The 27,972-nt window shown below is 37.4% G+C and overlaps 1 protein-coding gene across 9 annotated transcripts; it reads left to right on the top strand.

Annotated features, from left to right (window-relative positions):
• The first annotated feature begins 1,775 nt into the window (after nucleotides 1-1,775).
• arfip2b (ADP-ribosylation factor interacting protein 2b) lies at nucleotides 1,776-17,063 on the top strand. 9 transcript variants are annotated; one of them, XM_051686018.1, is made up of 10 exons: nucleotides 1,776-1,988; nucleotides 5,459-5,569; nucleotides 7,096-7,128; nucleotides 8,399-8,507; nucleotides 9,380-9,442; nucleotides 10,649-10,764; nucleotides 10,938-11,159; nucleotides 11,433-11,590; nucleotides 12,190-12,364; nucleotides 14,142-17,063. In XM_051686018.1, exons 2-10 carry the CDS (start codon nucleotides 5,471-5,473, stop codon nucleotides 14,295-14,297), a joined length of 1,131 nt encoding a protein of 376 aa, XP_051541978.1. In that variant the 5' UTR covers nucleotides 1,776-1,988; nucleotides 5,459-5,470; the 3' UTR covers nucleotides 14,298-17,063. The 9 variants fall into 9 exon arrangements, with proteins under 9 accessions (XP_051541978.1, XP_051541977.1, XP_051541979.1 ...); XM_051686017.1 differs by having other exon boundaries at nucleotides 7,096-7,152; XM_051686019.1 differs by lacking the exon at nucleotides 7,096-7,128.
• The last annotated feature ends 10,909 nt before the right edge of the window (nucleotides 17,064-27,972 follow it).

Here is a 27,972-nt window from a genome sequence, read left to right as displayed (position 1 = left end):
ATGCTGACTTTATCTCCTTTTTGGAGCTTTTGGAGTTCTGGTCACCATTCACTTGCATTGTATGGACCTAAAGAGCTGAGATATTCTTCTTTGTCTGAGTTCAGCAGAAGAAAGTCATACACATCTGGGATGGCATAAGGCTGAGTAAATGATGAAAGAAGATTAATTTTTGGGTGAACTATCCCTTTAAGCTACTTGATCTTGACATTACTCACAGAAGCGCCTTGTTTGTTTTTGTTTTTTATTGTTTTGTTTTTTATCCCCTTTTCTCCCAATTTGGAATGCCCAATTCCCACTACTTAGTAGGTCCTCGTGGTGGCGCGGTTACTCACCTCAATCCGGGTGGCGGAGGACAAGTCTCAGTTGCCTCCACTTCTGAGACAGTCAGTCCACGCATCTTATCACGTGGCTCATTGTGCATGACACAGCAGAGACTCCGCATGTGGAGGCTCATGCTACTCTCCACGATTCACGCACAACTTACCTCACGCCCCATTGAGAGCGAGAACCACTAATCATGACCACGAAGAGGTCGTGAATGAAAACGAGGCTCTAAGTTCCCTTAAAGTCTTTTCAGTGACATGCATTGTATAAAGCTGTATAAAGGCCCTAGGTCACATCTAATTTTCCACAACTCATGTTGTTTGGAGAGTTTTGTCTACTGAGATTTTCTTGTTTTTTCAATGTTTCATCAGCGGAACGATCCAAAACAACCCATTAGAAAAACTGTAAGTCTATTCCTCTCAGCCTCGTTGTCATTACTGTAAAAAAAAAATAAAAACAATTAAGGATGGCCCTGCTACTGTGAATAAGGTCCATAGATTGTAGTGGTTTTCTTTTTTGTTAGCGGTCTAAGCACTGAAGGTGCTAGAGCCCTATTGACCTTATTAACCTTCTTAAAGCCATCTTTGGTTTTTAATGGGAATGACAAAGATGCTGTGAGGGGGGTAGACGTACCATCTCTTCAATGGCACGCACGGTATAAAGCTGTAAAAAGCTCGTAGATCACATCAGATTTTTTCACAACTTATGTTTTCTGGAGTTTTTTGTCTACTGAATGTTCTTGGAAAGACGTATTTTCAATGTTTTGTCTGCAGTCCGCAGTGCAGCCCATTAAGAAAGACTGTACGTCTGTCCCTCACAGCCTCGTTGTCATTCCGGTCAAAAATCAAAGATGGCGCTGCTGTAAATAAGGTCTATTGTATTTGTACTGATTTTATTATTATTGATTGGGTGTTATTATTGTTGCTTAATTTGGTTGAATTTTAGTCCTTTTCTCTCTCTCTCTCTCTCAACAAATACAGGGTATATTTACAATGCACACAAAAATTATTAAAGTAGCAGACAATATTTAACTATTAATTACATAAATTGAAAAACAAGAACAAAAGAAATAAAGAGATATACAAACTGTGAATCACCTGTCACGTTCTTGCCACTCTTTCATGGTGCTTGTGCAAGCACTAAAACAATTAAAAGGCCCCATAACAACATTTTATCTTGAAAGCTACCCTTTGGTGTTTAATAAATTCATAGTGCTTTTCCCTCATTATATTAGTATTACAATTATTATGACTATTATTTACTTCTCTGTATAGGTCTTCCTCTCATTTCCTAGCTGATCGTAAAGTGACAGGTGCATATTGGCTCCAGGTTTCCCTTCTCATCATGGCCGCTTCCCCGCGCAAGCTGTGTGTGTATTCCACGTTGGACAGAGGAAGGTTGGCGCTTGTCGTCAGATCCGCATGGTACAGGAGGCTGATTCGCCCAATAATACAAACAAGCCGCCGCTGGCGGACATAGTGGCATCGGCTGAGCAAGCGAAAAGCCGCTTGCTTATAAATTAACATACATTCAGTCTCCGTTAATGCATTATTTAATTATTTTTCCGATTGTTTCGAAGGGTCTATGTTTGAATGTGCACGAACTGGGATAAAATCGCCAGCACTCTTGTCAAAAAGCTAATCCTAGAATAGGAAACGGCACAGGTAAGATAACCATTTATAATTTTGATCTTTATTTATATGCAGTCCGCCTCGCTCTTAGCAAACGTTTCTAAAGTGCAAAATGGCAAAATACAAAACGGAAAAAAATAATTGTGGCTTTTGCTAACAAGCTTACAGGCCAAGTGTGTTAAATGCGTCCCGATGCACGAAAAGCGATGTTTTAATGTAAGGCCCTAGGGCGAGATGGACTGTTACTTGGACCTTTAATGCGCGAGCCAGCCGACTGTACATTATGACAGTAAGACATTATGAGAAATAGAATAAGCCTTTCAAAGTTTAATGTGCATAAGGTCGGTAATGTGATAAAAAAAAAATAGAATGTCTATAGACTGAGTAAATATCTTATGCTTTTGAGAAAAGATTGCTTGAATGTGTTTTGTTTTTTGTCTTTGCCTGAGGTTGCACAAATAAATGGCGCTGTAGGTTAAATGGAACAAACCCACCGTCACCTGTCGCACCTGTTGGCAGTCACTCGATAAATGTGCGACACAACAGTCCGCTAGTGCACACACATATACCCTACATTCTGAATATGCTTTTGGTGGCTGTTTTGTTGTAATGGCTTGTTGTTCCATGTCGATCCCTTGAGACTTTAGGAAGGAGCATAATGAGGCATCATTCTACCTGCTGTAGCTCGTGACGTGTACTTTTTGCTGTAGTGGTTGTCATAGAAGCAGCACTGGTTAAATTACATGCTGCCTCTTCAAATCCAGTGGAAAATCAGGGAATAAAAGGCCAAGATTACTTATGCACGTTTGGTTTGACTGTGACTGTCAAGTTGCTGTCCTATCTGTTTTTATCTTTCAGGTGACTTCTTAAAATCTTTCATAAAATAAGTAGTAAATTCAACTTGCAAAGAGTTCCATATGTCAAGATGTTTAAAGCAATATTCCCAGTTCAATACAAGTTGAGCTCAGTCAACTGCATTTGTGGCATTTTGTTGATTACTTCAGAAATTTATTTTGAGTCACCCCCCCCCCCCCCCCCTTTAAAAAAAATACAAATAACAAGGTTACAGCAAGGCACTTACAATGGAAGTGAATGGGGCAGAAATGTGAAGCTTATAATTTTACAAAAGCTGTTGCATTGTTTCTTCTGTTAAAAATCATGTATTAGTTGAGCCGTTAAATTGTTTAATCATTGTTTTGTGGCAAACTACTAAATTACCTGGATTATAGGGTTTACGGAGTTGCATTGTCATGGTAACGAAATTGTAAAATTGGGTATATCTTTACACAGGAAAGGTTAGTAAGTGATTTTTATAACTCTAAAATCAGGGAGTAAAGACGCTGACTACCACCCCTGGAGTCACGAGTTCGAATCCAGGGTGTGCTGAGTGACTCCAGCCAGGTCTCCTAAGCAACCAAATTGGCCCGGTTGCTAGGGTGGATAGAGTCACATGGGTTAACCTCCTCGTGGCCACTATAATGTGGTTCTCGCTCTCGGTGAGGCGCATGGTGAGTTGTGCGTGGATGCCGCGAAAAATAGTGTGAAGCCTCCACATGTGCTATGTCTCCACGGTAACGCTCTCAACAAGCCACGTGATAAGATGCGCGGATTGACTCTCTCAGACGTGGAGGCAACTGAGATTCGTCCTCCTCCACCCGAATTAAGGCGAGTCACTACGCCACCACGAGGACTTAGAGCACATTGGGAATTGGGCATTCCAAATTGGGGAGAAAAAAAAAAACCTCTAAAATCATGTTGACACTCATATTGTTTACATCTTGTAAACGTTCACTTCCATTGTAAGTGCCTCACTGTAACCCAGATTTTAACTTTTTTTAAAGGAGGCATAAGTCAAAATAAATGTGTTATAATCAACATTATGCCTCAAATGCATGTTGATTGAGCTTAAATTATATTGAACCAGGAATATTCCTTTAATGTAGCTAAATATAATTTCATCTCTGGGTTGACCCAGAGGCTAAGTTGTCTGTCCATCTACCCAGTCATCAGATGGGATGTAACCAAGGATTAGCATATATGATGACAACTGATCAAAAATGGATCAAGTTAATAATAAAATCCCAGAATCCTTCTGAATAATTGCATTCCTATGGATAGAGTTTCCATCAATCCTTCTTAACAACCCTCCATTACTTGCATCTTATTGTAGATGTTGTTTTGTAGATATTGACCACCACATTATATACACTCAAAGTAGGAAATCCAGTTTGTCATTCCCATCCACAAGTGGCTGATAAATTAAAGGTGATATTGCAGGCCAACACCAGCCATTGTGAATTGCCTTGTAGAAACATTGTTTGCTCTCATCAAGGACTTTGCCACAGTGTAGTTAAGCAATGTAAATGCTGTTCATTTTAATTTTAATGCCTTGAATTAGGTAACAGCATCCCACAAGCCGTGACCCTTCCTTTCCCCTTCATTCCATCTTCATTCCATCATCACAGCAAAGGAGCACTTGCTCTGGCTGCTAGCCACTATCACCACTATACACTGAGTGCAAATTTATTAATGCCGGTATTCCATTATTGTGGTTCACAGATAAGACCTGAATCATTAGATTATCTCCTGCCTAAATTTCATGCTCTAGCACTCTGCAGAATTAAATGGCTCTTATGTGAATGCAGGCTATGATGCCACTCCACTCAGATCAGTCCTCTGAGCAATGAGCCTTCCTCTCTGAGCGCCTGTCTAGCTGTAGCTTATACCCACATGCTTGAGTCACATGATTTTTACATAGTTCTCAGCATTCCTGTATTTATTCTGCCCATTGAAAAGGCTGAGCCAGAGAGCTTTATGAGAGCTAACAATGAAAGCCCACTTCAGGACATGTTGCTTAGTCGTGCTTGTGAAGCCCCCCTCACAGATGTGAGATGATTTGGCTCTAAGGGTAGGCCTATAACTGAAGCACCTGGTCCTCTTTGAGCTTGGGTCTTTGAATGTTTCCGTTCAAAAATATACATTGAAATATATAGAAACTCAGGGTTTAGGAGGGGTTTCCGACTAGGTTAATTGCTTTGGAGTGAAAGATCTTCTACTTGAACTCTGTAGCCGTTCCTTTCATGGTAAAAACGGGGTTGGGCGCTCTCAGATCTGATAATGATTGCTTCTGAACAGGACATTCCAGAGTGAACTCTTTTCCATCTACAGTTAGCAAATGGATGTGGAGTACATAATAACTTGTGAATTTTAATTGTTATTGTCTCTAAAGACAAAATGTCATGTAGAGGTTGCAGCATTAAATAGAAACCCTTCAAATTCAAGACCAGACCTTGTGCTTTGCATTGATAATGTTATTTATCAGCCAGTAACAATCATGATCTTGTGGTCTAAAGCCTACATTGTTAACTATTAGCTCTTTGTCTGTGAATAAATTATGCAGTAATGTCACAGACCTAACAACCTTTTATAATATTAGGAACTCACTTTTCTTTTCTTATTCTTCTTTTGTCTGTGTTATTTTTAAATCTCATTCTCTCTTTCAGTAACACTCCAGTATGGCGGACAGTATGATGAGTAAAGCAGCCACAATGGAGATTCCCATTAACAGTAATGGGGACTCCAGGACCCTGGCAGAAGATGACAGCCTGGAGCAGGTGAGAGATATATGGAAGTAGGGTGAGTCAGGTGAATTGAGACACTTTTTTGATACTGGACGTGTTTGCATGCACAATCTTACACCAGTTATAGTTAGTAAGCTGACAACATGTAAGGTCATGTAAAGACCTTGAGCGGTTTTCATTTATAAGGCCATAAACGGTTTCAGCAAAAAACAATTGGCACTGGGAGATTTTTGCCCCATTACCCCTATTTTGAATTTGAGACATTGAGAAGTGTCAATAGGTGGCCTTAATTTTTTTTTTTTTTTTTTTTACCTGAATTCACCCTACTGGTTGAGGTTTTCCTTTAGCAATCTTAATTCATATCATATCAAATAATCAGGAATTAAATTAACCAGTTATATATAAAAATTATATAAGTATCAAAATGTGGAAAGTTGTGGGTTTGCAGCAAAGTTTTGGAGTTCAGTTTTAGTACATCTATCTAGGGGACCACCCACTTTGTTTGGTGTTGTCACCTAAAGAGTTTCACAAAATCTCCCATGAGAGTTGTCAAGACTAGTTAAATATTTGTTTCATAGGAATGGCTTGTGGTGATAACATACTGAAAATCTTGCATGTTTCTTGATTTCAAGGTCTTTGTGTGTTTTATATGTAGCAGGCTAATTCGGCCAAAAGGAAAGTGTTCAAATCTTTCGCCATTCTTCAAACCATTGTACATAAAAGGTTAAGTGGTAATGTTGTCATAAGCCACACCTCTCTAAGACAACTAAACTGTTGCACTGGATCCGGGAGAAGACGTGTTAAGGCAAACACAAGTTAAATGATTTAGTTCCTTGGGTGGCTCCTACAAGGAACTAAAGATTCTTTGTTCTATTTTATTATTCAGATTGGTGTAACTTTTTTTCTTGTGTCATTCGCATGTAATGTCCATTTAGAAAGCGTATCCTTGGAGCATTCCAATTGATAATATTCAAATATGCAGTAATGGTTTAGCAAAAGGCAGATTACACTTTAAAAAGATCGGGAACATTGAGCCCAGAATGTGAGAACAGACTTGTAATGCATTCTAGGTCTTCTTGTCTTTCCTTACCCAAAGAGAGATTGAAAAGTATTTTTTCTCCCTCTCTGTTGACAGAGATGAGAGATGATTGAAGTGACAGGGGATCTGTTATGACTCATAAAATTCATAAAGGAGGCTTATTGGTTGCTTAATGATGGCTGAAATTAAACAGAATAATGTAGCTCAGATACATTTCTTAATTTTCTTAGAAAATTAAATGGAAGTTTCCAGAATATAGCCTTGACGTTTTTGTTACAAACCATTTTTTCCCCCTTGTTTGATGCACCATCCAAGTTTGTTAAAATCTTATTTATGTGTGTCAGTGTCACATTATTCTATTAGAAGGTGCTAATACACCCTAAAATATGAATTTCCATTGCATTTGAACAGACTACTCCATCGTCATTTTCATGTCTGATACTTTTGTACATTGTGCTGCTTCATTTTTTGTTTATTATCTTTCTTTTTGTTGCCATGTTCTCCCTTGATGTCTGTGCAGGCTGCAAAGAATCAGTGGAGCTTAAAAGAGAAGGTAGGGAGTCCCTCAGGCCACAGGGTGAGAAGGAGCACTGGGAAGAGGGGACATGGCTTTTTGTGTGCGTGCATGCATGTGATTGTCTTATTGCATAAAATGGTTTTAGTCCTCCCCATAACCTTGTCACAATGAACAGGATGTTTTCTCTGTCACTCCTCATTACAAAATCAGTGTTTGAGGTCAGAAACAAACCCAGTTAATACAGATTTAGTTTGTTTGCTCTGAAAAACATCCTGTTTAAAAAAGAAAAAACCTTCTGTATTATTAACCAACAACTAGAGACTTTTTAGCACCAGTTAACTCCGTATCTCTAATGTAAAAACCTTAATCCGTTTAGTTTGATTACAGGCGTTGTATTGTTTGTTTGTTTACTTGTGTGGTCTCGGATAACATTTACAGCCCTGGTAGGTGTTGTTGACTGTTTAGTCACTAATGTGGCTTGGTTTGAATAATAGACTATTTGCTTCTGCTGTAATTGCCTGGTAAGCTTTGGTGTCAAATTCATTTACACTATGAAGGAAACAAGTACTGTGTAAAAGTCTTGGGCACATTAGATGTTTAACAACTTTAGATGGTTATTTTATGTCTTCTGCTTTAGTGTGTCAGTAGGAAATATACATTTTAGATTCACACACATTCCTTTTGCAAACAGAACAGAATTGAAGAAGAACGAGGAGTCCTGCAACAGATGGTATTGCCCCAACAGAGCCTGGATCTCAACATCATTGAGTCAGTCTGGGATTACATGAAGAGACAGAAACTATTAAGAAAGCCTAAATAAACAGAATTGTGGCAAGTTTTCCAAGATGCTTAGAACAACCTTAACAAACTGCAAACAAGTGCACCTAGGAGAATTGGTGCTCACATAGGGTGATCACACCAAATATTAATTTAGTTTTTTAGTGTTTACTGCACTTTGTATGAAATTAACTGATACATAGAATTTGCTCATGGCATTATATTTGAAAATATACTCACTTTACAGGATGTTTCAAATTTCACAATAACCTAAAACTTTTGCACAGTACTTTATGTAAAAATACCGATGTTACAAAGGTAAAAATGTTAATGTCTCACATCCGTGATTCTTGTTTAATTCTGGGACTAAAGTGATTCTAACCCAAAACGCTGTCCTCTAATCATGTACAATATTTGCAGATGTGTGTATGTTTGTGTAGGACTTACAGAATTACCTCACTACATGAATAATAATGTCCTGGTTGTAATGAAGTAAGACACTTTCTTCCTTCTGATTCTGTGTCTGTAGGATTTGCAGCAGGTTATGGTGTCGGGACCCAACCTAAATGAGACCAGCATTGTATCAGGTGGTTATGGAGGCACAACAGAAGGCATCATTCCAACCAGCTCCATTAAAGGTCAGCTCTCTTAAACTCTTTTGTGCTCTTAACATATTGTGATACTTCTGTATCACACTGTGCAAGTAAACTGCCATCCTGCTTAATTTTAATTTCAAGGAAAGCATTTGGGATTTTAAAATATTACTCATATCTATCTGAAATCAATTTTTCACCACATACTTGTACTGGTTTTCCTTATTCTTTACCCGTTTTATACACTTTTGCCCATACACTTACACATAACATCATACTATTGATGTTACTTACCATGATGGAAAATGATTGGATGACTACTTCCTTGTCATTTTTATTTTGCATCAGTCAAAGAGAACTGGCTTGGTGTCAGGTATAATAAGGAAAGACCTGGGAAATACAACACACACAAACAAACAGACCCAATTTTGGGGGGGGGGGGTGCAGTTAGAATTGTACATTAAGATTTGCATAATTTCCTCAGTGACTTTAGTATTGTTTTCCACTCCTTCTCCTTCCTATGGTGCAATACAAAAGGTGCCTGGGCCTCCAGAGGCATCGGCCGCTCAGCACTGTGTAGGCTATATGCAGTGTGTGAATCATGCTTAATGGCTTTAAAGTTTGACATTAACTAGAGTGAAAAGGGGCACAGATGCTGAAATACAAATGAGTTTCAGGGCTTTTTTAATATACCCTGTAATTGAAATCTAAATAAATACAAAATATGAGGCCAAGTTTTGCAATGTAACCCAACCAAAATAGACTCTGCTTTTGATTTTAATTTAGCTCCATACTGTATATCTAACATCTGAATCTGAAGTGTAATCTGATCTGAATAAAAATGTGTAAATATATTCCTTTCCTTCTCTGGTGGCTGATTCATTGAGGGCTTTCTGTCTCTTTTTGCTCCTCCTCAGGCCCTGCCATTCGTCTTAACACTAACTTTCTGGGCAACAGATGCATTCCAAATGAAGGACAAGGTCATTCATCCATCATTCACACCCCATCTCTCTTCTTTATCTTTCTCCACCTTCTTATGGTGCCTTAAATTATTGCCTTTTCAAAGCTGTTTTCTCCTTTCCCAGGGCAAGGGATGCCATTCTACTGGAGCAAATTTAATCACATCTCCAACTCTTGTTTCCTGGCTTTCATTTTCTCTTTTAGCAGATTGGAACGGGTTTCATTTCTCATCTTTCTTCCAGGGTTAAGTTTTGCATTTCTACTAGCAGAAATTCTGCCTGTGATGAGGAGCCTTTTGTCTTCTTTTTGTTACAGAAATCAGTTTGAAAATTGAATCTGCTTTTATCCTTGCTGACTTTGTTTAGGCAATGTTTAGAAAAATCTGCTGCAGAATGGCTGGGCTTATGCATTTCTGGTGATCAAAGATCAGATCAAGACAAGAAAACTGATTTTCTTTCTTTTTTTTTTTCTTTTTTTTTTTAGACCAATACTGTATGGTACTCCCAGTCACTGTTTCTGTAGAAATTACTTTTAGTTGTAAAAATAAATGAAACTGATGCTAAGTGAACTGTAAAGTGAGTCTCCATCTGTTTGTCATCATGCAGCAGATTTAACATATTCATCATGTGCTTTCATGTTTTTTAATCTCACTACATAATTACCTTCTTTCTCTCACCATCTCTTTTTTCCTTTTCCTCTCCCTCTGCTTATCCTGCTTTGCCTATACTATATTCACACACATACGCACTGCCTTTCACTGACATTTTTCCATACACTTAACTTCGTGTGTTGTACAACATATTCCCCATTTTTCCAGCCACTAACCTATCCACCACTTACTCCCCATTTCCCCAACAACAACTACTATCCCTGGCTGTGACCCCCTCCAGACATTCGAATGAGGTCCAGGGGTGTTAGCTTTGCCCCAAGCCAGACTGCAGCCAGCCGAATAGCCAGCCAATCAGAAGACATCCCAGCTATCCCAAAGAGTGCTGGAAGATCCCTTCATTTAAGTGCTCTTGGACAACATTCCCCCACTCATTTACACTAATTTATTTACTCATTTACTATCATCATCTGTCTCACATACAGAAGCTGATTGCCACAATAAGATGAAAATGTGTAGGTTCTTGAGGATGAATAGATATTTGTATAATAAAAAAACTTGATTTGTCTGTTGGAAACTTTAATAAGAGACTTACTGTGAGTTTTTTTCTGTATATCAGGATCCAACATGCATCACACCAATAGCAGTTCCTCCATGACAGCAGATGAGGCTTCAAGAGGTATTGCTGTGGAAAAGTTTGACATAATGAAGAAGTGGGGTCTGAACACTTACAAGGTTTGTCAACAAACTGAATCTGTACCATTTTTACTAATTTAAATTTAGTGTGGAGCATTTTACATTGTTTAACAGCTTCCTTTACTCTTAGTTTATTCTTTTTTTGTTAGAGTCCATGTGCTGTTATCTGTTATTTTAAAGCCATTTGTGTTTGTTATCTGTCTCTCCTCTAGTGTACCAAGCAGATGATCTCTGAGAGGTTTGGTCGTGGCTCACGTACGGTGGACTTGGAGCTGGAGGCTCAGATCGATGTTCTGCGGGAAACCAGACGAAAGTATGAGAATGTGCTGCGTTTAGCACGAGCACTAACCAACCACTTTTACAGCATGGTGCAGACGCAGAACGCCCTTGGGGACACTTTTGCCGACCTCAGTCAGAAGTCTCCAGAGCTTCGGGTAAGCCGTCACAGCCATCTTAAGATTTATGAGATTTGATGTGATTGATGTGCAAAACTATGGGACTGGTATAAACTTGGCTCATGTATTGTGCAATATGGATATATGTTGCTTTTGAGACTCAAGATCCATCAGGAATCTTTCTAGCATTGTAGATTATTTGTCTTAATCTATTTAAACATAAAAGCAGATTGTGATTGTTATTGTAGTCTTTTTAACTTGTCATAAGAGTGTACAATATTTAACAATGTTTTTGGTAATATTTACAAAAAGGATGAGTTTGGCTACAATGCAGAAACACAGAAGCTGTTGTGCAAGAATGGAGAGACTCTACTTGGTGCTATCAACTTCTTCGTGTCCAGCATCAACACACTGGTGAACAAGACAATGGAAGACACACTGATGACCATCAAGATGTATGAGAATGCCAGGTAAAAGCTGAAGCCTGTTGTTTTACACCTTTGATCTTGATTGTGATTTTCAAAGGTGCTCCAAGTGTTATAAAAAGTGTTTAAAAAAGTGCTGGACTGGAAATTCACCTCAATTGTTCTAGGTTAATTAGCCTGTAATGCTACTGGACGTTTGAGAGGGTCATTAAACATTACTGTTGTCTGGCTTAGTATTGAATATTACTGCACGTGCAGACAAGATGGTATTGAATGAACTGAAAGTGGGGCACCAACAGGTCCGATTGACACTGGCTGGCCCACTTGCTCAGTCCTTAGACAGAAAAGAAAGGCAGTAGCATATCCTCTATCACAGTTAATTATTTCATGTGGTACACTAAGAAGGTTTGTCCCCTTGTGCTGTTTTATCCTTGTATCCTGTATTTATCTCCATCCTCAAAGATCAAAGACAGATTTAACCAATAATAACTTGCATAAGTAATTTTTGGCATCACAATCTATAAAAAGTTAATGTTAGTTTTTTTTAGTCATTTTGCTTTGAGCAGTATCATTCCTTGTGTGGAAATTTTATGGAAATGCAGTGGAGAATTTATTACGAATTATTTTTCCCTGATGTCCTGTAGGCTAGAGTATGATGCGTACAGGGCAGATCTAGAGGAGTTGAACATGGGCCCGCGGGATGCTGTTACTATGGCTCGTATTGAGGCTGCTCAGCAGCAGTACCAGATCCAGAAGGACAAATATGAACGGCTCCGTAGTGATGTCACCATCAAGCTCAAGTTCCTGGAAGAAAATAAGGTGCTCGAACCACCTTCATTTCCTTCTTTATATCAGCCAAGGGTATTGGACTGTTCTTTCTGGTGTTAAGACTGCTCTACAAAAGGAATAGTTGCTAACCTGCCATTTTGTATTCTAGTTTAGAAACATAAGAACTTTATTGTTGTTTATTTACAGTGGCAAGAAAAAGTATGTGAACCCTTTGGAATTACCTACCTTTATGTTTAACTTTGTCTTAAAATCTGGTTTGATCTTCATCTAAGTTACAATAATGAACAAACACAATCTGTTTTAACTAATAAAACACAAATGATTGTGTTGTTCTTGTACATACTGAATGCATCATTTAAAAATTCACAGTGTAGGTTGGAAAAAGTATGTGAACCCTTAGACTAATGACATCAACAAAAGCTAATTAGAGTCAGGAGTTGGCAAACCTGGCATCTAAATAATGAAACGAGATTTGAGGTGTGGGTTAGAGCTACTTTGACTTATAAAAATCACTTACAAATTTTGAGTTTGCTGATGTGGACCATGCTTTGCAAAAAAAATTAGATCTCAGAAAACCTATGATCAAGAATTGTTGCTTTCCATAAAGTTGGAAAGGGTTACATAGTTATCTTGAAGAGCTTAGATATTCATCTGTCCACAGTTTGTCTATAAATAGAGACGATTTAGTACTGTGGCTACTCTCCCTAGAAGTGGCCATCCAGTCAAGATGACTCAAAAATCATATCACAGAATGCTCAACGAGGTAAAAAAAAAAGAATCTCATAGTGACAGCTTAAGACTTGAAGGAATCATTGGAACTGGTTAACATCTCTGTTCATGAGTCTACTATACAAAAAACATTAAACAGGCATGGTGTCCATAGCAGGACACCATGAAGGAAGCTGCTGCTTTCCAACAAAAACTTTGCTGCACGCCTGAAGTTTGCCAAAGACCACCTTGACACTCATGGTGAAGTATGGTGGAGGGAGCATCATGATTTGGGGCTGCTTTGCTGCTTCGGGGTCTGGACCACATGCGGAAAACTTATTTCCCAAGTTTATCAAGATATCCTACAGGATAATGTCAGGGTGGCTGTGCACCAGCTGAAGCTCAGAAGAAGTTGGGTGATGCAGCAGGACAATGACCCTAAACATTGAAGTAAATCCACTACAGAATAGCTTCAAAAAAAAAAATCCACCTTTTGGAGTGGCCCCAGTCAGGGTCCAGACCTTAACCCAATAGAGATGCTGTAGAATGACCTCAAGAGAGCTGTTCACACCAGACATCCTAAGAATATGGTTGAGCTGAAGCAGTTCTGAAAGAATGGTCCAAAATTCCTTCTATACGTTGTGCAGGTCTAATCCGCAGCTACCGGAAACACTTGGTTGAGGTTATTGCTGCCAAAGGAGGATCGACCAGTTATTAAATTCAAGGCTTCACATACTTTTTCCACAGCACTGTGAATGTTTAATGGGATGTGTTCAGTACAGACATGTAAGATTATAATTGTTTGTGTGTTGTTAGCTTAAGCACATTGTGTTTTGTCTATACTTGTGACTTTGAAGATGAGATCGCATTTTATGACCAATTAATGCAGAAAACTTGCTAATTCCAAAGGGTTCACATACTTTTTCTTGCCACTGTATGTGCAATATTATGGTTACATGGTTTTGAGTATGAATAAGTGAATTTTGTTTGTGGGGACAGTGAAAATGTATTCTTGCTTATCTTTGTTCTGTCTGTAGCTAGTAAGTGTTTGATCAGTGGCACATCTGACACAGTGTGTGTTTGTGTCTCTTTCTCACAGGTCAAAGTAATGCACAAACAACTCCTGCTGTTCCATAATGCCATCTCTGCCTACTTTGCCGGAAACCAGCAGCAGCTGGAACAAACCCTCAAGCAGTTCAACATTAAACTCAAACCACCAGGGGCTGACAAGCCCTCTTGGCTGGAGGAACAGTGAAAGTGCCCACCCCTGATATTTTAGCCAGATAGAGCAATGCAGTAGGACCACAAGAGACTTGGGTCTAAGATGCTAGCAGAGACGGAGGCTACAACAAAGCCTCTTTCTCACTTACTCTCTAGCTCTCCCTTAACCCATACTTCTCTTCAATGATTTTCCTCCTATTTTTGCTCTGAGACTGTTTAAGTGTCGCCTCTGGTGTGTAACCAGTCCCAAAAGCTCCAATCAATGTCAAAGTTTTCAGCTTCATCCCTATAATCATCATTAAACCAACTGAAACAATACATCTGATATGGGAGTCAGACAGATTATTTTTTCCCAATCTTTCACACACTCTTTACCCCTCTTTCTCAGTGACCACGTTATGAGGAACTTTTTTTTACTCTGTTTCCCACTGAAAATGGTTTTATTTTACTATTATCTTTTTTCTGTATTGTACTGTATATTTGATCTTGTAAGTGAAGAGTTTGAGGGGGAAAAAATGAGCATTCCAATCACAGAGCTCTTAGAATTCAATGTTGGTTGTTTATTTTGAAAAATTCAGATAAATGTCTGTCTGATATTGAAGATATTGGTATCGCATCCTTGAACGTTTAGTAGGCTATCAGTGTATTACTGAGTCTCTCATCTCAAGTTTTTAACATCAAATTAATAATGCTGGAACAGACTGATGCTATGGTCATGAATTTTCCTTGTCACGAATGCATAGCTGTCTGTGCAAAGTCCCAGACATCATCGTCTCTTGCCCCAAATCACACTCTCTAGTCGTTATTCAGTCAATTTTCAGGAGTTTGCATTTCAGCCTTGAACACATAAAACATTATTATTTTTTCTCTAAGGGAGAAGAGTGTAGTTTTGTTTTATTTGGACCATTATTGTTTATTATTGTAGTTTTATGTAGTAATGCATAATGCTGTAGAGTGCTCAGTTTTATATAACTATTTTAAGTTAATAATCAGATATTGATCAAGGATAGTGTATGTATGAGTTCTATTTTTGGTTGTTTTGTTTAACACAGGCCAGTGATTAAGGCCCACCATTATCTGCCTCTTTATCTACCAAAATGTGCACTAGAGGTTGTGTACTGACTTTTGTTATCAGCAGTGAACTAATTACCTTCCGATCTCCATTCAAAAGCCACATTTGCCCTGTGTTATACTGTGCATTGTGTTTAGTGCTTCTTTGTGTCTTTGTTGAAAAAAAAAAAACAATTTCCCTCAATGAAATCTTTATACACTGATTAATATCACAATTACATTTTTTTATTTATTTTTTTTATTCTGTGGTGTAGGATGACTTATGAATTTGTACATTTGTTGAGACTCAACCCTCAAAAGTGTCACTGAAAATGTAGTACAAAATCAGAAGGATTTCATAGTAACTATTTAAAAATCTAAACAAAATAATTCACATATTTTTTTAATTGAATGCATTTGATTAAGTGATGAAATATCACATGTATGTATATTCAAATTGGGATAATCAAATGAGTATTACTGGGTATATAACATAAAAACAATTTTCACATAAAATGTCAAACATTTATGTTCACTGCAGTAACTTGCGGCCAAATTATTATGGATTTTTATTTTTAAAGTGGGCTCCAAATACCCTTTGGCATTTGTTGCTTTTGTCCTAAACAGACTTGAGATGATGCAGTGACTCTGGGGTTAAAGTTCAGACTGTCAGATTCATGTCGGTCTTGTAAAAAAAAAAAAAAAAAAGAAGAAGAAAAAAAAAGAAAATCACATTATGTAATAGACCGAAATAATAACTATGACCTAATGTTCAGAACTTTTGAACACTGCACTAAATCTTTCTAAGTTTGAGATGAAGCAATACTGAAGATGTTTCTTAAAAAGTGTATTTTCATGTATGCCTGTATTGGCTGTTCCCTTGTGTGTTTTTGCACAGCAGGTCTGATGATATTACTGTAGTTGTACTTTTCCATGCATTGTGATTCAGTCCTATTGTATTCAATGCTTCAGTAAAACACAAAATGGGTAGCAGTGTTTCTATAAAAGAAGAAGGGTTTCTTTGAATGTCAGAGGATGCTTGAAACCATTAGATTTGGCTTGAATGTCACCTGTTGAAGAGTAAGTAGTGTACTGGCATGCTCCCTGGAAGTCTCTTCTCTTTTGCCTTCAGTTTTTTTTCTGTGAAGACGAGTTGCTTACCCTAGAAAAGGGATCCAAGAAAAGAAAACAATGGGACTTTTTGTCAGAATTCTTTATACGAAGTATTTTGTTTTTCCATACTGAAACTTTTGTTAAGCAGCAGAGTGGCGTGTGTGATTATGTTCATGGAGAAAGCTGGAGAAATGGATACTCGTACACCAGAGACTGAAGCATTCCATGAAGTGATTGACATTTGTTCCAGACCTCCTCCAAAATGAATCCAGATACATTTCCCCCATAGATTTCTATTACTTTAAATGCATCCATAAAGATTATCATTGTTATAGTTTTGATTACTGTTACAGAAGTGTTTGGAATGGAATGCTTACTCCATCAGTGGGCTTAATTTTAGAGCATAGCAGAATGAAAGGGTTAGATTGCCATATTTATATATACAATCAATATTTTAGGCTGCTTTGTGGTATTGTTGTATATGAATGACTGTATATATGTAAAGATAATTAAGACAGATTTTGAAACTGGAAACCCATGATGCTAGCCTTTGTTCCTGGCTTTGACCAAACCTTCTGGAATACAACACTGATGTACAATAACCCACATGATAAAACTTGAAAAGTTTGCAAAGAAATATTGTCTTCATTTAATTTGTCCTTCGTTAATGCCCTTTTTTTACTGTGCCACTTTGACCCTCTGTCCAAACACATTTCCAGCAGAGGAACTAAAGTCAGGCATGCAATATAATGCTGATCACTAGATGGCAATGTTGAAATATGATGCTATACCTACTCTCAGACATCTCAAGTGTATGGTAGGGCCAGTGGGATAATCTCTCAAATATTTCATGTAAAACAGGTAATAAGTAAAGGGCATTGTCGGTCATTAAGCTCTACAAAATCTCTATTGAATATCAATTTGACATAAATTTTGATAGTTCAATTGAGATTGAGACCCAACCAATCCCTCAAGTGCAAAAAAATAAATAAATAAAATCCAAAGTAGCTAAAAAGGGATAGTTCGCCTAAAAATTAAAATGTTCTCTTAATTTACTCAACCTTATGCCATCCCAGATGTGTATGACAGTCTCTCTTCCGCAGAATGCAAATGAAGATTTTTAGAAGAATATTTCAGCTCTGTAGGTCCATACGAAGCAAGTGAATGGTGACCAAAATTTTGAAGCATAAAAAATAATCCATAAAACTCCAGTGGTTTAATCAATGGGTGTTTCTCAATTCTAAGAATGCAAAGAATGGACATGCATTCTTGCGGAGACCAGTCTTGTCGAGCCACCTTGGAAGAACAAGTTCGGAAGGACAGGAGGACGTAGAACTCGTCTAATGTGAGAAAAATATTTTCTTTGACATTATTACACGCTACTAACTCATGCAATGAAACGATATTGTACAAATTCACAAATTTGTGTGTTTAACATGCATGATTAATTTTTTTAGTAGTATTTTAATAAATACACCTGTTAATTCTAAATTATACATGCAGTAGTTACAGGATATGTGCTGTAATTGCCTATCTTGCAGCATTGGTGGAAAAAAAACATTGTCATATACCAAAATAATATCTGTTTATTATGAGCGGAGTCATTTTCAGAATCTGTCTAGACTCTAACTCCCTCATTCTTCTGCCTGGATGCTCAGATAGTCATAAAAATAGGTTTTGTGGATTAACAGAGGCAACATGAAGAATTTGACTTTTTTGACATAAAAAGCCTCATTATTCAGGGGGTAATAACTGGGCAGGGTAATTTTAACCTACCTGCCTGAATTCTACCTCCCTCATTCTTCTGGCTGGATGTTCAAATAGTCATAAAAATAAGTTTGGTGGATTGATTAATGCAACACTGTATGTCCTATTGAGCATTTGACTATTTTGACAAACAGTCTTATTATTCAGAGGGGTAATAATTGGGCGGAGTCATTTTTACTCACCTGCCTAGATTTTACTTCCCTCAATCTTCTAGCTGGATGCTCAGATAGTCATAAAAATAGGTTTGGTGCATTAATATATGCAACACTGTATGTCCTATTGAGCATTTGTATATTTTGACATAAATAGCCTCATTATTCAGGGGGTAATAACTGGGTGGGGTAATTTTAAACTATCTGCCTGGATCCTACCTCCCTTATTCTTCTATCTGGGTGCTCAAACAGTCATCAAAATGCGGATTTGGCGGATTGACACAAGCAACACTGTATTTCCCATAACACATTTGATTCTATTGACATAGACAGTCTTATTGTTCAGGAGGGTAAAAACTGGGCGGGGCCATTTTTACCCACCTGCCTGGAGTCTACCTCCCTCATTCTTCTGGCTGGTTGCTCAGATAGTCATAAAATAGGTTTGGATGATTAAAACAAGCAACACTGTAAGTCCCATAAAGCATTTGACTTTTTTGACATATAAAGTCTTAATATTCAGGGGGGTAAAAACTGGGCAAGGTCATATTTTCACACCTGCCTGGATTATTTTTGAGGGGGTTCATTATTAGGTTGAATCATTTTTATCCATCTGCCTGGATTCTACCTCCCTCATTCTTCTGTGTAGATGCTCAGAAAGTCATAAAAATAGGTTTAGTGGATTAATAAGTATAACACTGTATGTCCTATAGAGCATTTGACTCTTTTGACATAGAATGTGTTAATATTAAGGGGGGTAATAACCAAGCGGGGTCATTTTTACCCACTTGCCTGGATTCTACCTCCCTCATTTCTGTCTGGATGCTCAGATAGTCATAAAAATAGGTTTGGTATATTAACAGAAGCAACATTTCATGTCCTATACTGCATTTGATTCTTTTAACATAAACAGTCTTATTATTCTGTGGGCTCACAAATGGGCGGAGTCATATTTTCCCACCTGCCTGGAATCTATCTCCCTCATTCTACTGTCTGGGTGCTTAAATAGTTTTTAAAATAAGTTAATTATTTTTAGTGTATTGCCAGGTTATGGTAGCCAGTAGCCACAATTGTTTACATTATCATAAACATTTAACTTGTGTGTGAGCCTTTGCAGTTTGTCTTCATAGACTGCAAGAGAGATAACACAATCTATGACTTTGTGTAGAGGAGGTCCATTAGAGAGGTCAAAAAGGTCATAATAGTCCCTCTCAAAGAAGTGTTGTCTAGAATATTTAGCATGGTAAACACACTCAAATCTAAAATCATATCACTAAATAAGCTTATACAGAAATGTTTTCTGTAAAGAAAACATGTTGCACCAGTGCAAACTCAACCAAACATTTACCAAAATCACACAATCGCAATTCATCATTGTCTCAAATATATAAATGGCACACATTTTTTCATTGTAAACCAAAAGTAGAACTTGAATTAACAAAGAGAGGATAAGGAAGACCAGGAGGAAGACACAGAAATGTATCCAGTTAGGTGTATATCCATGGTCTCCATAGGGTCATTCATGTTTAACTGGACCACACAACACAGCACTGTTTTTTGGTATACATTAATACAATATAGAAAGAGTTTTAATAATTAGATGAGTTTAATAGAAATGTTTTGAAAATACACTCCTCTTTTACAGTAGCAAAGTAATTAAAAAATTTAACTGTCTTTCAGATATTTATTTTCAGTCATAATCAGTCCATAGATAACTTTCTGTCCAGATACACAATTATGCAAGTAAAACATTGCTTTACCCTTCCTAAAAATGTAGGGAAAGATGGGTAAAGAGATTAATGTAACATTCTGTCATGCTGGCTATTAAACGTTTTGTGGACACAGAAATGTATGTTGATTTGTGGACCAAAAAATATTAAGTCAAGTCAAGTCATTTTTATTTGTATAACGCACACACATCGTTTCAAAGCAGCTTTACAGAAAATCATGCATTAACAGAAAATGAAACTGTAATATCTATAATGTCTTAGAGTCATCATTGTGTAATTTGATAAAATACGATTGTGAATTGTGTTTAAAAATAAGTAATTAAATAATAATTGTATTTAGAAACCCAGTGAGCAAGCCGAAGGCGACTGTGGCAAGGAACACAAAACTCCATAAGATGTTGGTTAATGGAGAAAAATAACCTTGGGAGAAACCAGGCTCACTGTGGGGGCCAGTTCCCCTCTGGCTAACATCATGAATATAATGCCAATATTACTTATGTATAGTGCAAGTCATGGTTTAAAATTATTAAACTAAGTAAGTGTTAAGGGTCAGTGTTTAAAACAAAGATTTAGTATGAACTGTAACATTAATGACTAATGTCTTTGAAGTCCATCCTGGATTAACTGCAGAAGTTCACATAGATGCATTGTCCTTGTTAGTTGGCTGATGAAGGGTTTTGCTGGCAATTAATTGATAGATTCAATTCCATTATAAGAGTGTAGTCCATCATTAGACTGAGGTGATGCAGGCAGAGATCAGTGAGGTGCATCGCAGTTCAACCGGCCGGTAATTTCAGTGAGGTCTAACCTAAGTCCAAGGTTCAGGCAATGGCATATGATGTATTCCATGTCTTGTGGTTGGAGCTGGCATCAGTTCATCTTCTGAAGTCCATCATAATAGACTGGTGATGTTTGGCTGGCACCGGCTGCTATTAGTCGTCATCACTCAGAGACACGTGTCCAACAAGAAGCAGGAAAGGAGCTGGATCCAGGATAGGAGTACCGAGGTTGAGACAGGGAAACAAATAGAATAATATTAGCATGGATGCCATTCAATTTATTGCAGAGTTATAGATCATGATCAATGTTTCTGGTTTCTGGTTCCGGCATACCTAATTAAAGCAGCCTAATTGTGAGTTGAAGGATAAATTAGGTGTATGCCTGGCTAAATAGATGAGTCTTTTGTCCAGACTTAAACTGAGTGAGTGTGTCTGCATCTCGAAAAGTGTTAGGGAGACTATTCCATAGTTTAGCAGCCAAATATGAAAAGGATCTACCTTTTTTTGTGGATTTTGATATTCAAGGAACTATTAACAGGCCAGAATTTTGCGATCGTAATGAACATGATGGAATATAGCATGGTAGAAGATCACTTAAGTACTGCGGAGCTAGACCATTCAAAGCTTTGTACGTAGTTAACAGAATTTTTAAATTAATACAAAATTTAACTGGTAGCCAATGTAACGACAATTAAATGGGGCTAATATGATCATATTTCTTCATTCTAGTCAGCAATCTGGCTGCTGCATTTTGAACCAATTGAAGTTTATTTATTGATCTTGCTGGACATCCTCCCAGTAATGCAATACAATAATCTAGTCTTGGTCATGAACACATTAATTAGTTTTTTCAGCATCAGCAACAGAGAGAGCATGTGTCATAATTTAGCAATATTTCTTAGGAGGAAGAATGCTGGTCTACAAACATTGGTAATTTGATTTTCAAAGGACAGATTGGTATCAAATATAACACCTACGTTTTTCACTGTTGAAAACAATGTAACATCACATTCATTGAGAGTCAAATTATATTTTAGCGGCTTCTTTTTAGAGGTTTTTGGTCCAGTCATTAGTAGATCTGTTTTGTCGGAATTGAGTAGAAGGAAATTTCTGGCCATCCAATCTTTTATTTCATTGATACACTCTGCTAATTTGGAGAATTGTGAAATTTTGTCAGGTTTTGAAGAAATATAAAGTTGGGTATCGTCGGCATAACAGTGGAAACTTACTGCAGGTTTCCTGATAATATCTCCCAGAGAAAGCATATACAAGGAGAAAAGCAGAGGCCCTAAAACTGATCCCTGTTGCACTCCATACTTTACTTTTGTTTGGTATAACTTTCGCATAGACAAAGTGGTAGCGGTCTGCTAAATAGGACCTAAACCATGCTAATGCAAGTCCACAAATGCCAACATAATTCTCTAGGCTATTCAAGAGAATGTCATGATCTATCGTGTCGAATGCAGCACTAAGATCTAAAAGCACTAGAAGTGAAATGCAGCCGCGATCAGATGATAAGAGCAAGCCATTTGTAACTCTGATACATGCAGTCTCTGTATTGTGATGGGGCCTAAATCCTGACTGAAATTGTTCATATAAACTACTTCTCTGCAGAAATGAACATAGTTGGGAGGATACTATCTTTTCTAGTATTTTCAACATAAACGGGAGATTTGAAATCGATCTATAATTAGCCAGTTCTCCAGGATCAAGTTGTGGCTTCTTAATAAGCGGTTTGATAATTGCCATTTTAAAGTTTCCTAAGGATAGCGAGGAGTTAATAATATTAAGAAGAGGTTCTAAGATTACAGAGAATACCTCTTTTAAGAGCTTAGTTGGTATTGGATCTAACATACATGTTGTGGCTTTTGATGTTTCGATAAGTTTTGTTAGCTCTTTATGACCTATGACAGCGAAGGATATTACTTTTTGTTTGAAGTGAAAATGTAAAGTTAAACTCATAGGGTAATAATGTATGCCCCCCTCAGAACTGGGGCTGAAGACCTCAGTGGTTGCCAGTTGGTGGTGTTATTATTATTTAATTTAATATTTATTGTAATTCATGGAATTATTGTTTATTAATTCTGTGCATTAGATGTACATTTCAAACATGTTCAGTATAACCTACAGGTTAAATGATTTCATAGTATTGCTATTGTAACATCCCTTCAATTAATATTGTGGGCTTCTATTATTTACAGGTCTGTACATAGTAGATACTGAACTATTAATAAGACTGTATAACCTTTTATAGTGATGTTTTTTTTTTTCAACCTTTTTTAGTACACTGAAATGACTTCATTTGAATAGAAATTGTTGATTTAACATGATATAATTTAATGCGTAAACATGTGTATACATTTGTCCTTATCTTCTAACTATTAAAATTTGTAATGATTAAAAAACTTAAAAGGTTGTTACTTGACCCCATGGGAGACAGTTTGTCAAATCTTAAACGATGCCAGGATGTAACAAGGTAGTTGAAGTTAATCTACGGAATGTGCTTTTCATGTGCTAAATCGATAATTTCTTGCTAAATAAAATCAGTTTTGTTTCAGTGTTACAATAAAGATGATTTTCATATGTTTAGGGCTTTTTTGTGACACAAGGGATGCAATGTTTCAAGGTGGTCAATTAATACACCGCCTCGCTCATAACAACAAGATGGCACATCCTATGGTGTCTTTGCTTTGAAAGTAAGTGATGCAAAATAGCTCATGTATGCTATCCTCCTAAACTGTCAATCCCCTAAAGCATGGTCTTGGGAAACACAATGTAGAATAATTATGGTGTATATTGTCTGCTGATGTCTAATTTATGTTTGATTTCTCTATATGATCAAATAGCTTCTTTTCTTCTTTTTTAGTTTTTCTGAATGTGTACTCAGAGAGGAGCTAAGTGTTTTCCTTAATACGGCAAAGGGAGTGGAAGAATTAAGGAAGGAAATAGCTGTCACTCTTTTCCAAAACAGCGGTATGTTTAATGTAATTGCAATGTATTTTAGAGACAATTTTGATTTTCCACTGTGCTTAGATTTGTTAGCAGAATTTCACCTGTGCCATTTAGATTTAAAAGCGTGCACAATTTCTTTTAATATGCATAGTGTACATTGATGGAGTTAGAGCATTCATGTTATCCTCCTCACTTTAATTGGTTATTTTTAGATGACCTGAGCCAGCTGTGCCATGCCTATGGGGAGGAAAGTGGTGATAATAACTGGGTAAGTACCCAGTCCACCAACAGTCCACCAACAGTTACAGTGTCTGTGCGTAACATTGCTGAAAGATCATACATTTTTGCCTAATTTCAGATTGCCTGTGACTGCTGCAATCAGTGGTACCACCACCAATCATGTGTTCAGGGACATCAAAATAGCATTTTCTGTGTCCTGCTTGTTACAATTATGAAGAAATGAAGGACACATTCAAACAGGCTTAATGATCATTTGAATCAAATTTGGTATAGGACATACATTATAGTGTTCATTTTGTTAATAGACCAAACCTATTTTATGACTATCTGAGCATCAAGGCAGAAGAATGAGGGAGGTAGAATCCAGGCAGGTAGGTGACCCTGCCCAGTTTTTACCCCACTGTATAATAAGACTTTTTATGTCAGAAGAGTCAAATGCTTTATGGGACAAATAGTGTTGCTTGTTTTAATCATCCAAACCTGTTTTTATGACTATCTGAGCATCCAGCTACAAGAATGAGGGAGGTAGAATCCAGGCAGGTGGGAAAAAATGACCTTACCCAGTTTGTACCCCCCCTAAATAATAAGACTTTCTATGTCAAAAGAGTCAAATGTTTTATGGGACATACAGAGTAGCTTGTTTTAATCATCCAAACCTATTTTTATGACTATTTGAGCCACCAGCCATAAGAATGAGGGAGGTAGAATCCAGGCAAGTGGGTAAAAATGACTCCACCCAGTTATTACCCCCCTGAATAATAAGACTGTCTATTTCAGTACAATCAGATGCTTAATGTGACATACAGTGTTGCTTGTTTCAATCATCCAAACCTATTTTATGACTATTTGAGCATCCAGCCAGAGGAATGAGGGAGGAAGAATCCAGGCAGGTGGGTAAAAATGACCCCACCCAGTTTTTAACCCCCTGAACAATAAGACAGTCTATGTCAATAGAATCAAATGTGTTATGGGACATACAAGGTTGCTTGTGACAATCCACCAACCATTTTGAAGACTGTTTGAGCACCCAGACAGAAGAATGAGGGAGGCAGAATGCAGGCAGGTGGGTAAAAATGATCCTGCCCAGTTATTACTGAATAATACGATTATTTCAGTACAATCAAGTGCTTTATGTGACATTCAGTGTTGCATTTATTAATCAACCAAACCTATTTTTATAACTATTTGAGCATCCAGACAGAAGAATGAGGTAGGATCCAGGCAGGTGGGTAAAAATGATCCCGCCCAGTTATTACCCCCCTGAATAATAAGACTATTTATTTCAGTACAATCAAGTGCTTTATTTGACATTCAGTGTAGCTTGTGTTAATATACCAAACCTATTTTTATGACTATCTGAGCATCCAGACATAAGAATGAGGGAGGTAGAATCCAGGCAGGTTGGTAAAAATGACTCTGCCCAGTAATTACCCCTCTGAATAATAAGACTGTCTATTTCAGAACAAACAAGTGCTTTATGTGACACACAGTGTTGCATTTATTAATCCACCAAACCTATTTTTATGACTATTTTATCATCCAGCCAGAAGAATGATGGAGGTAGAATCCAGGCAGGTTGGTAAAAATGATCCCGCCCAGATATTACCCCCCTGAATAATAAGACTGTCTATTTCAGTACAATCAAGTGCTTTATGTGACATTCAGTGTAGCTGGTGTTAATATACAAAACCTATTTTTATGACTATCTGAGCATCCAGCCAGAAGAATGACAGAGGTAGAATCCAGGCTGGTGGGTAAAAATGACTCTGCCCAGTTATTACCTCCCGGAATAATGAAGCTGTTTATGTCAAAAGAGACTAATTCTTCATTTGACTTATAATGTTGCCTGTCTTAACTCACCAAACCTATTTTTTATGACTATCTGAGCATCCAGGCAGAAGAATGAGGGAGTTAGAATCTAGATAGGTTCTGAAAATGACTCCGCTCATAATAAACAGATATTATTCTGGTATATGACAATGGTTTTTTTTTCTGCCAATGTTGAAAGATAGGCAATTACAGCACATTTCATGTGACTACTGCATGTATCATTTAAAACTAACAGGTTTATGATAAAAAATACTAATACAAAAATAATCATGCATGTTAAACACAAATTTGTGAATTTGAACAATATCGTTTCATTGCAAGAGTTAGTAACGTGTAATAATGACAAAGAAAATATTTTTTTAAAATATGTAATTATTTCGTGAGCTGCTGACACTGCAGTGTAAAAGTCTACTCATACTGATTTTACTTTCAAGCAGACCAAGAAAACGACCTCAAATGACTCATCAATGTGTTAAATGACACGAGTTGTGTAGAAACACTAATATAACTGTGGCCATATGCACGTTTGGCAAAGACGTTTGAAATGAGGAGGTTTTTGAAAGCCATTGACTTTAATTTCTGAGTCTATGGTGCCATCTACAGGTAAAACAAAGTGACTTTCCCACTCAACTGAACAGGGTGAAGCCTTTGAACGAATTTTCCGAATTTTTACTGCCATCTAGAACAAACACAGCATTACTGTGCGCGTGCACGCGAAGAGGGGTAGGCTCCAGCCAGGCAATCGGAATTAGGCACAACAAAGGCAGTGAGAGAATTACTGGCATTATCACACCAGTAGCAGCATAATTTTCATCACACCAGTGAGGTTTTTCATGACTAGTGACATGTTAAATGAATAAAGTGTGTAAACACTTGTTTCCTTCATGTGTTTATTACTATGTTAAAATGATGCCAAACAAAATAACAAATGTTGACGGAGTATACTGACTCTCAAAAGCCGTCACACTTTCGCTATCTTACAGCGGGAAACTCTTGAGGTAAAACCTCTGATATATGTCCTTCGTCAGCCACCATAGTACCGGCTTCTTCCCCACAAGTCACCATCTGATGCATCCTTGATATTCGGCCTTATCAAGAACACATCCAGGTAATTTTATGCAATCGCTGTTCTTGCGATCTTGAGTATTGGAATTTAACTTTGGCTTTGGATCCACGAGAACGTAAGAACACAAAAGAACGCACATTGAGAAACAGCCACAGTCTTCTGTAGTGATCCAGTTGGATTTCGGTGAGAATAGACCAGTTCTCACCAAAAATATAACTTCTTTTTCACTGTACATCTTGTCATTGCAGTCTCTAGGCACGATCATGATTTCAAGCTCGATTACACTCCCTAGCGCATGCACAGATGACGCTGCTGATGTCAAGATTTATATGAAAAGGAGTTGTTTTGGGGTCTGTTCTCACTGATTGGATCGCTTCAGAAGACATGGATTAAACCACTAATGTCTTATGGATTACTTTTATGTTGCCTTTATGCACTTTTTGGAGCTTCTGAATTTTTTGCTCACCATTCACTTGCATTGAATTGACCTACAGAGCTGAGATATTCTTCTAAACATATTTGTGTTCTGCAAAAGAAAGAAAGTCATAGGCTGAGTTCGAAATTGCATATTACACATACTGCTAGTTCTACTTCATCCATATCTGTCTATGGCAGAAATAGTAAGAGTAGTATGGTAGTATGCAATTCCGAACTCAGCCATACACATCTAGGATGGCATGAGGGTGAGTAAATGATGAGAGAAGTTTCATTTTTGGGTGAACTATCCCTTTAATTTCTTACCAAACACCTTTAAATCTCTCAACAAATGGTGCATGACTTTTCTTTTGTACAACGGATTCAGGAATATATACCGGCAATTCAATGAAACACGGAAACAACTTTGTGAAAGGATTCAAAGAAAAATTCATGTAGACTTTTTATGTAGCATATTATTGAACAAGCCGACAAAGATCATTATAACTTCACTTTAATTATACAAGTTATAAGAATATATGACTTACCTGAATACAATGAAGTCCCAGCTTCTGTCAGTTACGACCGTTACAATTTAATAATGTTGTAGAAAGGCCTT

Source organism: Myxocyprinus asiaticus, chromosome 43 (genome assembly GCF_019703515.2).
Source record: "Myxocyprinus asiaticus isolate MX2 ecotype Aquarium Trade chromosome 43, UBuf_Myxa_2, whole genome shotgun sequence".
Taxonomy (NCBI): Eukaryota; Metazoa; Chordata; class Actinopteri; order Cypriniformes; family Catostomidae; genus Myxocyprinus; species Myxocyprinus asiaticus.
The sequence above is the reverse complement of the archived record's forward strand: the minus strand, read 5'-3'. Positions and strand labels throughout refer to the sequence as shown.